General features: G+C 43.8%; 1 protein-coding gene and 1 long non-coding RNA gene across 2 annotated transcripts; one reads left to right on the forward strand and one right to left on the reverse strand.

The window, feature by feature from the left end:
- Positions 1-7,063: 7,063 nt before the first annotated feature.
- On the reverse strand, positions 7,064-9,360 carry FAM84B (family with sequence similarity 84 member B). Its single transcript, XM_026053439.1, has 2 exons — positions 9,326-9,360; positions 7,064-8,867 (listed from the first exon to the last, which is right to left on the reverse strand). Exon 2 carries the CDS (start codon positions 8,860-8,862, stop codon positions 7,969-7,971), a length of 894 nt encoding a protein of 297 aa, XP_025909224.1. The 5' UTR covers positions 8,863-8,867; positions 9,326-9,360; the 3' UTR covers positions 7,064-7,968.
- Positions 9,361-10,373: 1,013 nt separating this feature from the next.
- On the forward strand, positions 10,374-11,129 carry LOC112959418. Its single transcript, XR_003251613.1, has 2 exons — positions 10,374-10,440; positions 10,613-11,129. It is a non-coding gene; the product is annotated as an uncharacterized LOC112959418 (long non-coding RNA).
- Positions 11,130-13,399: the final 2,270 nt, after the last annotated feature.

A 13,399-nucleotide genomic window follows, 5' to 3' on the forward strand; every position in this document is an offset into this window, starting at 1 on the left:
ACATGTTCAGCAGTAGTGGTGACATGCTGCAAGCTACAGGTACCCAGTAGCTCCACTATCCACTGGAACATCTATCCTTGAAATATCAGAGCATCTCTAAGACAGAGCCATGGGAGCTCTGTAGGTCTTGGGCTGCAGGGAGTGCCTGGGATTTCTTGTTGGGGCTGGGACAGATGGGTCCTTGCCTGTAGGAGGTGGCAGAGTCTGTGTCACCAAGAAAAGGAGTTGCAAGTGGAGATCAGCAGACTGCACAGCATCAGAGATAACACAAAAGAGGTTGGCTGGATCTTCTATGAGTCCAGAGAAAGACTCTTAACCCTCAAATGTACTGAAGGAAGAGCAGTCAGAGTCTGGGCTTACCAAGCTGGGAAATGGAGATTCTCATGAGGGCACTTCACACTGAATCTTATCACTGTGCATAAATACCTGATCTGGAGTGGATTAAATAAGGTGGAGCCAAACTCTTCTTAGTGGTATCCAGTGAAAGGACATGAGACAATGGATGCATACTGAAACACATGAAATTCCACTTAAACATAAGGAAAACTTTTTAATTGTTTTTCTGTCAAGGAGGTCAAACACGGGGATAGGTTGTCCAGAAAGGTTGTTTAGTCTTCATCCTTGGAAATATTCAAAATCTGACTGGATGTGGTCCAGGGTAACCTGCTCTACTTGTTTGTGCTTTGAGTAACAGGAGGTCTCCTTCAATCGTAAAAAGATCCATGGTTCTGTGATGTATTCCCCATTCCTCCTTTTCAGTGCTCAAGCATCTTGCTCTAAGTCAACACAAATTGCTTCCAGACACATTGGCCAGTTTCAAGTCCAAGAAAGTCCAAGGCAGCTGCTTTTGCAAATTAAAAATCAGGTTACGTTTTTCTATAAAGACAAGATGAAAAGGTGATAGTAGTGGGCAGTAAACCTCCTTTACAAAATATTCTAGTGATCTGAACACAGTTTCCGAATGAGGAAAGGCTGAAATTCAATTTCATGTTCTGCCCTGGAGATGGGGAGATTTAACCTTCCCATCTATCACTCCCAGCCTTTCAGGGGCTGGAGGCTTTCACTCCTGCCCTTGTTTGAAGGGCAGTCCTGCCCCTGTAGAAAAGAGAGAACTGAATAGTGAACATCACTGCAAAACTCCCATTGCTTACACCATGCAGCCATGAGGGACAGAGATTTCATCACATTCATCCATTATCTGTGTGGCCACTGGGGGCTGAGGCAGGTTTCCCATTCCCCATACTGGATTCCCCTGTCCCCAAGCAGGGGACACAGGCGTCTTTGCTTTGTGTGCTTGGAGAAACTTTAGAGTATGGCATTGAACTTCAAGTATCTAGAAACATCATGAGGGACAGAGATTTCATCACATTCATCCATTATCTGTGTGGCCACTGGGGGCTGAGGCAGGTTTCCCATTCCCCATACTGGATTCCCCTGTCCCCAAGCAGGGGACACAGGCGTCTTTGCTTTGTGTGCTTGGAGAAACTTTAGAGTATGGCATTGAACTTCAAGTATCTAGAAACATCACAAAACAAAACAAACAAACAAGACATCTTAGCAGGAATTTCAGGAGATTGATTTAGACACCTGCCTCCCATTTAAGCCCATCATGTTCTTTTTCAGGTCTAAAATCAGGCACTTGAAAACTCAGACACTTTTCAGTTGCACAAAAAGCACAGTTTGTGCTTCATACACCATATTCAGAAAGAGATACAAAGCCTTTGTCAGAGCTAAGAACTAAATGCTGTGGTGGAATTCCACCTGAGGTCCTGAACCTTAAAAGCTATCGTCTCCATTATGAGAGTGTCTCTTACTTCTTGCTACACTTGCAAGACAACTCTCAAGGTTGGCTTCAACCACAGAAGAGCTAAGATCTCTGCTAAACTTTCAGCAGAAAACTAGCTTGTTTCAGCTACATTTCCTAGGGATGGCTTTGCTCAAAGTGTTCTTCCTTGAACTGACTCAGTGCTTTTGTGTGAGATACTACATCTCTTTCTGGTCAGGATCTTGGGAACAAGCACAGTTTGTTTTATCGTTGTTTTTGCAGTTATGGATGTGTGCCCTGTGGAAGGCTTTGACAAATTAAGGCCTGTAACRCTACTGATATAATGCCTTACTATGATGAATGAGCCTCATAACCCTCAGTAAGAAACTTCTCCGTGCCTGGTGTGAATGCTCAGTAGTGGGGAGAACATTGGTCTCACAGCATTCCTGGAGTTTCTGGGACATGAAACATCACACAAGCTGAACAGTTGCACAGAATTTTTCCAAAATCTCCCTATGAGTTCCCATGTTCTTTCATTTCTGCATCTCACAGACTGTACATCTGTTCCTTCAGCAGTTGCTGGCAGACAAGACAAGCCTGGGTGCCAGCTAATACTATATAATCTTCTGCTGAATTCATTTTCCACTTTTAAAATTAAATTATGGGACAGATCCTCATCAGATTTAATACAGCTATTGCCTATTAACCAGCTGATGGTCTGGTCTTGTATAGATATTATTTTTCCTCTCCCTTTGGAGCAAGAAAATAATCAAAGGGAGTTAGATTTTTATCTGACATGTACAGTCAGTGAAAACAGTGATTGCTTTTGCCTGATAGACCCATCATGAGAGAAATTACTTCAGTTTTCCAAACAAGCTAGGGAAAAACACATCATTCAAAAAAGCAAACAAACAAAGAAAGATTGTAAAAGATACTATAAATCTTTTATTTCTCTTTAGATACTATGCAATGCCCTTCATTTTGAAGGAAATGGTACAATCAATGATCTGTACTTCTTTCTCAGGAAAAGAAGAAATATTTGCACTAACAATTCAACATTTACTGACAAAAGACAGCTTACAGAAAAGGCTCGTGAAGAAATAAGAAAATCATTACTTTGTGATTACACTTGTTACTGTGAATGATTCCATGAATTGTTACAATACCAGAAACTCTGTGTATTTAAAGAAAGCTCCTAATTCAATATTAATGCAAAATAAGCATCTAAATCACTGATGTTTGAAGTTACCCTGATTTCTTCTTGTTCATATCCAGAAAATCTGATTTGAAAAGTAAAAGCCCATTATGCAATATGCGTGATCTTAACACTGTACATTCACTTATACAGGTGGCCAAGTCAACGCATACATTAGAATAACAGTAGCTTTCTTATAAATAGAAACTGCTGTTAGAAAAAACACATTTCCTACCCCTGCTTAGCTACTCATCTCTAATCTGTCATAAAACATTTTTTTTTCTTCAAAAACATTTGTTCCTACATGGCTGTTATAATTATGGTTGAACCCAAAGGAAAAAAAAAAAAAAAAAGAAGAAAACCGCTACTAAATTCAAAATATGAAATATATTCATCCCACAGTGCTACCTATTTAAGTACTGGGAAAAAAGATATCGAGTTAAAAATAAAAAAGTTTGCCTGCAGCATCATTAATTAAAAATAACTGAAAGTTTACTCTTAAAACCTACAATATGTGAGTCTGAAATCATTTTTTTATCCAAGTATGAAAACATAGTTTTTCAATTAGATTTTTTTTTCTCTCTGCCTGCAACCGGTTGTTACTTTGGCCTGCGGAGTTCCAGAAAGTTGGGAGCTGCTATAATCAATACTTTGCATTCTCATAGAAGCAGGGATAACTTGAAATAGTCTTCAGTTTATGTCCTTGTTCCCTGCCACGGAAGGTGAATGTCTCAATTGTGTTTTTAAAATTACTCAATAAGGGATAATTATAGGTTTTACTGTAAAGCCTTTTCCAATACATTATTTGCACCAAACACCAATACTCTGGGGAAATAAAAGTGCTCATCTACATTTCCAARCTGGATCTACATTTACACATCTGGGGCTTAGTCTTGCCAGCCTTAACACGTGCATAAYGATATTCATAGCAGTCTTCCTATCGCTAGCAGTAGGCATGCCCAAATAAGTAAATTCATACAGATGATTAAGTATTTGCACAATCAGGAGTCTTAAAAAAAAATCTGTCAAGTTTAGATATTTAAAACCAAGGCAAAGTTCAGGAAGAACACAACAGAGATATCAGAAAAAAGCCTGCAGCATGACCATCATCCTACTTTAGAGCTACTGTATAAGACATCTCCCTAGTCTTTTGCTGAATCAGTGCTATCCCTGGGGGATTTCCAGGGGGAAACTGAGACCAAAGTTTGGGCAGGATTCCATAAAGCTTGTTTGGCCAAGAGGCCCTTTTAGTAACAGCTTTCACAGAGCTRTTTGTTCTCCCTGTGTGATTATGCAATGTCAGATCCTCCACACTCCCACTGGTGACCCAGGATTGAAATTCCAGACCCTTATTCAGAAGGAAAGGTAAATACACACTTAACGTTAAGCACGTGAAAAGTCTTAGCKATTGTCAAGCATCACAAAGCAAGATCTTCAAAATTCAGTGCAGGCTTTGGACCTTCGCTGAACTAGAAGTTCTGCAGGAGGGTAAAGCTGCACAGAAGAGCACTTTTGTCCATTCTTTTTCCTTCTCTCTCTCTTTTTTTTCCTCTTCTCTTTTTTTTCTCTTATTTCAAGACTTATGCACAGGAAAGGCTATTTTCTTGGGAGATTTTTCATAAAAAAAAAAAAAATCAAACTCTAGAAATGCTGGTCTAATCTGCAGACAGTAACTGAATAACAACAAACTAAGCCATTCCACAGGAGGCCTGCTTGCCCACCCAGCCCAGTACAGAAACACAGGTTTAAAACCCGACTGCGTAGAAACATGCACAGTGGTGTTTAACAGCACCTATTAAATAACACTGCCTAACGAGCAAGCAGGAAAAAGGACCCAGCCATTAAAGATTCAACAGCTGGGTCTTGAGCTCTTGGGATAAGGAACCACTGTATAAAGTAGCCCTCTACTACTTTAAGTAGTAAGTGACTAAGTAAAATATGTATATGTGTGTGTATATGTATCTACACACACACATATATGCATGCACATATGTATGTACACATATATGTATATGTGTGTGTGTGCACACATATATATATATATATGCCCTCCAGGCTTCTTCCTCCGTCATTTTTGCATATAATGGAATGGCAGGAGACTGCATAAATCTCCAAATATAACTGGTAGAAATCAAGTACTTCAAACATCTGCACATATTTTAAACAAAATGCACCTGATGCTTCAGTGATGAATATACACAGATTTGATACCACAACAGACAGCACTCAGGCTCTGCTTTGCTGTAGTGCAGCCTTCCTCCTCCACTCTTGGTCCTAGTGAGGCAACGTGAGCTCTGAGATTCTTTGCTTAGGCCACTGTGGGGATTTATCCCAACAGCATGACCGGTACAGAGAAGCACCAAGATCAGCACAAGACACCGTTTCATTTAGTCAAAGAGGCTTTGCTCTGCATTCTCAAGCAGATTTGGCCTCATTTATTAGAAAATAAAATTAAAAAAAAAAAAAAAAAGAAAAACACACAAAAAAACAGACTATGCAGGTTATCTCAGATGGAGARAAATGTCTAACTATCATCATTCTGATGTTTAAGATGCAAGGGAAAAATATTTTCACAACTATTTTACTGTATAGTACCCTGTAGATACATAATATTTGACAATTATAACAGTTTTGTATACTTCATGACCTAGAATATATTTTAGATCACTAATGAAAAATAAACAAATTCAGAAGGCTGCAAAATAATGTGTATAATAACTYGCTTTCAAATGTAAGATGTAAGATTCTTATGATGGAATTATTTTATCTTTCAAAAATATCTGTAAGAAAATATTATTTTACATACATATATTACACAGTGAAATAAACTTTGTTATGTACACGGTTTCACTACGAAATAAACAGCCAGGCATTTCCTCATCATCTAGATAATCTCAGGTCTGTTTCCCACCAGTCAGTACAAAAAAGACTTTCCTTCTTTCTTTGGGGAACTATTTCAGTGATCATTTCAGCTTTGAGTCACTACAGGTTGCTGTAGAAAAACCTGTGTGCAGACACCCACCCATGAACCCTAGCACAGTTCAGACACAGATAATTATTTATGCTTTTAAAGCAAGATCACACATCTGTTTGACCACCACAGTAACTTGAGTGCATATGGAAGAAAAAGATTATTAGTATTGACACCTAAGCTATAGCATTCTACGTTGGGGGGTTAAATTCTCCTTTTGATGTTAAATTCTCCTTTGGAGTTGAACATTACAGAGCCCAAAATTTAGAGCACGGGACTACAGCATATTTTGCACAACTCTGCTGKTTTTTTCCTTTTGACATGAATATGAAGTAATATTCATGGCACAGAAGCTTTTCTTCTAGATTGTATTTTCGGTAGAAAACAGTACAAAGCTATTTCGACTGTACTGCCCTCTCATACTCAGGGAAGCTGTTTTCTATAGTCTTAGCTAACCAAAGACACTACCTGCTTATTCCTGAACAACAAAACTTGGCTCTCATCTCAGAAGGGAAAAGGACATGGAGTACTTTGCTATTTGCAGTATAACTGTAAACAACTGCAGGGAAGAATATTTACTACGCCTCAAGTTTGCCTCATACTGTTAAGTTTGATTTAAATGAACTCAAGCCTATTTTCACGTTGACTTCATCACTATAGTGTCTTAAAAAGCAAGAATTTCACCTGAGAAACTGTCTTTGAATCAGTGTTTCCTCACACACTTAAGACACCTGGACAAAGATCCGTGAGTATTTGTGTGCATGGGGGAAATGTGTTCAAGGGATGCACAGGCTGAGAACAAGTTCAAGGAATATCCAGAGTGGGTAGCACCTTACTCTCCCTCATGCTCTTAAGGTATTTTCTCCCAAATGCTATAGCTCAGCTGTGTACCATGAGGATTTGGGGGAAGGGGAGGAAAAAAAAAAAAAAAAAAAAAAAAACCCACAACATTCCTGATTAAGAGGAATGGTAAGGAAGGAAAAGAGGAATAAGCAGCCCTTCCATCCTGTGCTCCATCCCAGCAATTTCCTATTGCAGCCATGTACACTGTAGTGCAGGACCTGTGATGTGCTCATGGCCAAGGACATCCAACCAACCCTCTTGAGAGGCAGAGGGTCCCTCCACCCTCTCCAGTTGTGAGCAACCTGCTTCTACTGCATCAATGTACAAAACCATTAATGCAAGTTCTGCACTTTCTTTGGGGGAAGCCAGGCAGTCCATGCTGAAGGTCCATGTAGCTCAACCTCTCCCCAGCATGAGTCCCACCACATAGATTTCACAGACAGGATTGCAAGCTCATGCCTCTCCTGGGACCACTCAGCAATGAGTATATCCTCTGCTCCCGAAGCAAGGAGATTGAGGAGGAGGCAGCACTCCTCCTGCCCACCCACAAGTTCCTTTAAGGTGGAACGGGGAGCATCAAAACCATTTCACTTAAATCAGTGGTGATTTTTTTTCTCCTTTCCAGGAAGGGTGGAAAAGGGCAGGCTGAGAAGCCACAGAAGAGGTCAGCAGGCAATCTGCTGTAGCACCAACAGGAGCCACAGTTGAAGGGAAACTGGAGCACAGAAAGAAAAACCAAAGTCCTCACGCTTCTTTGCTACCYCAATTAATCATGCACTCAGAGCTAGGTGTTCAGAAAGTTGTTGGCTTCTTATTAGGAGCATTAAATAACTCTAACTTCTGCTGATAGAGAGAAATTAAGACATTAGCATCATATAGATTCAGGCCTACTGGCAGATGGTCAATAGAAATACTATGCACATAGAGGGCAGAGAGGAAGGGAAAGAGGTGGGAGCAGAGAGGGAGTAGATCACCCTGAGTTTTATCCTCTACAAATAAGTCAGTTTATCATCAAGCACTGAAGGAGTTAAGCACTAAAGCACAGACACTTAATCAGCTTTCCCCCTTCCTTTCACATGTGATTGGAATGAAGCTGCACTGAAGCAGCCCAAAGGGCTTATAACAGCTCAATTTCGCAGCCTTCAGTTTTAATCCCCATCACCCAGCCCGAGCAGCACRATGGTGATGAGGTTGCTACTCCACAGCAGTCCGAGCACCTGGATGATGATCYTCCTCCTCATCTTCCTCCTCCTCTGCAGCCTGCAGGTGGCTGGAGAGCTCCTGGATCACAGCAGCCCTACCAATCTGGTCATTTCTCCTCTTCTCCATAATGAGGTCCTCAAGGCTCTGAAACTCCAGCGTGTGGCTGCGCTTGTCACCCAGCCGGATCTGCAGTCGGTAGGGCTGCTTGCCTATGCGCAGCTCCCCGCCGATTTTAAACTCCCGCTTGCCGTACCGGCACCAGGCAGCAAAACACTCCGAGTTTCTCCAGCTCAGGTCCCGGTCCTTGCAGCCCACCTGCTCCAGGGCGTTGCGCACCACGGCGGCCGGGCTCAGGGGCTTGTAGCGGTACAGCCGGTTGGCGATGCGACCCCGTCTGCCCTGGCTGGCGTCCGTCAGAAAGCTGTTCACCACCTCCAGCCTGTGCAGGTGCACGACTTGAAAGTCCCCRACATAGACTACCCAGTGCGGGTACTGGGCCTGGCACACAAACTCCACCAAGTCACCTGGCTTGCACCTATTCAGCAGGTTCTCCGGTGTATAGGTGCTCAGGTGCCCGCCCCCGCCTTCATCCCCCTCCTCGGGCAGCATATCCTCCTCGGAAAAGCTCTTCTGGTAGATACACTCATCCCGGTAATACACTGAGCACTCCACCTCATGCAGCCGGGGATCGTAGGGCTGCAAGGTAGGGTGCTCGCCTCCCAGATCATGCACCGAATCCTGCTGCTGCTCCAGCTCATCATCGTCGTTTGAGAAGATGTAGGACACACCAATCCTGGGCCCCTCATCCTTGTCCATGCCCGTCGGGTCGGCTGTGGGAACTTCCTTGTAGTTCAGGTGGGTCAGCTTCTCCACCTGGTTCCCCATGCCCGCTGCAACAACAAGCAGGCAGTGAGGCCATGAAGGCTTAAGAAGCAGCGGAGAGACAGAGGGTGCAGTGCACAAGATCCCCCTCCCCCGGCTCCCCTGTGCTACAGCACCACTCCAGGGGGTGGGAGAGACCCTTGGAAAGAAGCAAAAGGGCTTCGGGGCACTGAGGTGGTGACCCAAGGGGAGTGCAGGGGTGCACAGACGGGAGACCCTCACCCTCTCACCAGCCCGGGGCGGGGAAGGAAGCACCGCCACCTGTTAGGCGGCAGGGAGGAAGAGGAAGGTGCTGCAGAAAGAGGTGGAGGGAGCAGGCAGGGTGCCCAATCTGACAGGGGGTCGCGGAGCGCAGCCCCTTCCCCTCCTGCCCGCCGTCTCGGTAGCGGCGGAGTTGCGCGCCCTCCCCGGCCGGGCCGAGCGCGCCTCCTTCCTCCTCCTCCTCCCCCGGCGGCTGCAAACTTACCCGTCGGGGAAGGCTGCGGGGCGCCGGGAGCGGCTCTAGGGCGAGCGGGCGGCGGGCGCGGGGCTGCGGGCGCGGGGCGCGCAGCACGGCTGGCTCATGGTCCCCCCGGCGCGGCCCCGCTGCGCTCCCCGCGCAGCAGCAGCGCCCGCTCCGCGCTCGGGGCTGTGCAACAAGCGCCGAGGGGAGGGAGGTTGGATCCGGCTGCGGACGCCCCGGCGAGCGCTCAGCCCCCAGCATTTAAAGAGCCAGCTCTCTCTCTCTCTCTTTTTTTTTTTTTTTTTTTTTTTTTTTTTTTTTTTCCTCCATCCCTCCCCGATTTTTCCTTTCCTCTTCCCCTCACCTTTTCTCTCGCCTCTTTCCTACATGCCAGGCGCTTTGCTCCCCTCCGAGAACGGTTTGCAAGCAGAGATCAGCCGGCAGGGTTCTCGGCGCCGCGACCGCAAAGCTCTGCGCGGCGCCTGGCTGCGGGAGTGTGCGTACAAACACACACACACATATATTTATATGCGTGTGTATATATATATATAYAYAYATATATATATATATATATATATAYACACACACACACAAGCATAGGGGAGCTGCCGGGCAGCTGCTCCTTTAAGGCAGCGGGGCCACCCAGCCGCCCGGTTCGGGCCGCGGGGGAGGCACCGGTACCGGCACCGGAGTTTGCCCGGGACGGCAGCGGCCGCGATGCGGAGCCCGCGGGGAAGCGCCGCCCGCAGCCGCCCCTCTGCGCCGCTCCCCCGGGAGCCTCCGCGGGGCCCCGCTCGGTAAGCGGGAAGTTGTAAMGGGAGCAGAACCGAAGGGCCCGGCTCTCCCGGGCTGACTTAGTGCCGTGGATTGCACCGTGCGCAACGCGTGGGATTAGTTTTATTAATTTCTTTTCTTCCCGACTGCAAGAGATAGCTCTCTTACTCTTCGCTCTCTCATCTCCTTCTTTCTTTCTTTTTATTTCTTTTTTTTTTTTTTTTCCAGTGTAGAAGGTTATGATTCTTTCCCCTTCGAAAGGAATTGTCAAAACTGGTGGGAGTTTTTTTTTTTTTTCTTCCTGGATTTTGGAGAACACAAAACAATATTCTGCTTCTTTCATTATTGCCTAGTTAGTCTACTAGGTGAGTTTATTATTCTCACTATTGTTACATATTTGGGTAAATCCATGCTGTTAAAATAGACTTTGCATAAAGGATTTATGGAATTTAGGAGTAATGCCTTTAATTTTGTCTCGTTTATTCCCTTTGTCTGTTGTCTTGTAATTTATAAACCTAACTGTATGTTTCTGTTCAGAGGATTCACAAAACAGGAGCAAGTGAAGGAACAAGCACAGTGTTACCAGGGTGCTGGGCACTGCCTACGAACTCGAAGAATACGATTTCCATCGGATTATACGCCTCTGTGGTTTCAAATATAGACCTGCCCTACGGGGGTGGGGARAATAGCAGCTACTCGGGGAGAGGAGCTCTGTGCTCGCCCTGGGATGGCGGGACACGCTCCGCCCTGGCGGAGGTGACAGGTGGCTGGATCAAGACCTGTTTGTTTTGAATTCAGCTGCTGGCTCTGTCTGCAYGGCATTGCAGTTCGCATCGGGACTGAGCTTTTGAAGTGAATTTCCCAACCCCCTATGCACCCTTTGCTTTTGAATCCAGGGTATTTTCAAACATTGCAAACTGGATTCCTTTCCCATGAAACTAAACAAGATATACTCCAGCTATAGCATCAGTCTAAGGCTAATATAGTAAAGCTTCAAATCGCCTGTAAATGTCACATTTTCAGCGCTGCTCATTTTGCGCTAAGGTTCCTCTCTTCTGCTGCTGTGTTATGTACTGATATAGATATAACTGGTGTTGGACAAAAGAGGGCCCTGCTTCTTAATCAGAGCTTTGTGAAATTGCTTCAGGAATTAAGGAATTAAATGTAAAAGTGAGAGTTTGCTAAGAGGAGGAGGAGCTGACCTGAACACAGAAGTAATATTTTAGTATTTTCCCTTTTGTGCGAGAAGCTGTGCCTTAGACCATACTTTGTTGTCTTTTGAACAATTTTATTTCTTTAATAAAATGGTTAAAGGCTAGGATTTTTTTWAATCTTATGCAATGTGTGTAAAGTTGTGCCTGTGCAGAAATACAAGTCAGTGTTGCTCAGAAGAGTCACTCATGCATGTGTGCACATCGACACTTATTTGCAGCTGCTCTATCTTGTTCTCTCACTTTTTTTGTGTCTGCTTCAGCTCACCCCAGTGCTTAATTTTCTACACCTTGTCAGTTGCTTTGATCTTTTTGATCTCTTTGAGTTTTCTTTCAATGACTGCTCCACAAAACCCATATTCTCTCATCAATTTCCTGCTTTCTAGGATCAGAAACCACAGGCTAGTATTTTTATGTCATAAAACGCATTCATGATGGGGCATCGCACTTGAAGATGAGGAATTGGGGAGAAAATCCACAAAAGACTTTTATCACATATATATCATTTGATGCCCAAATTAAAAATTCTGCATGCTTAACCTCTGAGCTAAACTCCAYAGATCTTTCACAAGGGATGGGGGTGGAGGTTGGAAGTGAAGTACTATCTCTCCTGATGACTTTGCTTTTAAAGTGTGCATTGACCTCTTGCACAGCTTTTGAAGAAAGAACTTTGGTACTTAACTGCCAGAGGTTATCTCATCTGTGCACCTGGGACGGAGGCACAGCATTGAGTAAGGAGCCCAAACTGGAGTGGGGCAGAGTTCAAGACACACCTCTGCCCTTGCTGTTGGAGACTCCTGCATTAAGTCACTCCTCATTCAGTGTGTGCCAAGGTACACTGGCTTTTGTGATCCAGTTTTGAGCTCTTCAGCTCTGTGTATATACCACAGAGGGAACCAAGKGCTGTGGACACCATAGCTACCTACTGAAGTTGATGGGGATCCTCACACTGTCAAAAATAGTTACTCCCTCAATGCTTTTCTTAGGACTTTGGGGTGATCTGTGGATCCCAGCTGTGCCTCAATCATTTGGTCATCCAGACAGCATAAGAATTAGATTATCTTTTAGAGTGAATCACTCCACTCCCAAACAAAAAGCAGGTATGATTTGARGGCTGGTTCTTTCCAGAAAACTCTTCCATCTGTATTTCTCCTCAGGAAACAGAAGTAAAGCTACATGAAGTCTACTTCCCCCTGCTCTACACAGGCCTCCAGAACTTTCCCAGCTGACTTTGTATCTTTAAGCACATCTGTATGCTCTCAAGCTATTGTTGAGTGCAGCTACTCCAATTTCATGTCTTAAAAATAACATCCTAGTGGTTTGCAACATTTCCTGTAGGTTATTTCAGATGTTTTAAACTTGATTTTCTTGTAATTCTCCACATTTGAAATAGTAATTTTCATTTAAGGGTCAAAAGGTCTGTCATGGTTCAGAGCTTTTAGAAAACCCAGGAAAACTAGAATTATATAGGCCTTTGATGTTTACAGAGTGTAYTGAGTACTGTACTCCTTAGCTTAGTTGCTACATGGATGATGTAGGCATGTTTAGCAGTCTGAATCACTATGTAGCTGATATGATCCAGGTATGCTGTGGTGTCATAGAATTTACGCTTCATAGTTTTGAGAATTAGGCACCTAAGTTATTTGGTTGCTGTCCTACTATCTCATCTTTAACCTTACACATATTTGACCAAAGATTAAAAAGATAATATTGATTTAAAATCAGAATTCGTCCTTACTTGGATGTGGAGGGCTGTACTCCTAGCTACTGAGAAATATTCACAATGAAAAGAAATAGCTTTTCTTGTTATATGTCAATATTTTCTTCTTAGAGACCAGACTTCTGAGTAAAACAAGGATTAGTATCATGTTCTCTAAGCATATTATGTTTTTCTGATATTCACCCAACTGATGGTTATGACACCCTTGAATTATTTAATGGCTTCTATTTCTTTTTTCAGTAGTTTTATGAGAACTAAGATAAATTATGCTTCATTTGGCATATAAGCATTATACTGAATCATAGTCCTATCAGACTAGAGTGCTTAAACACCATAGTGGAATTAGGGGCACTGGGGGATTAAACCACTTCCTAGTGAGGTCTGAGTTCTGTG

This window comes from Nothoprocta perdicaria, unplaced genomic scaffold, assembly GCF_003342845.1.
Source record: "Nothoprocta perdicaria isolate Ctin4 unplaced genomic scaffold, notPer1 scaffold_115, whole genome shotgun sequence".
Classification (NCBI taxonomy): domain Eukaryota; kingdom Metazoa; phylum Chordata; class Aves; order Tinamiformes; family Tinamidae; genus Nothoprocta; species Nothoprocta perdicaria.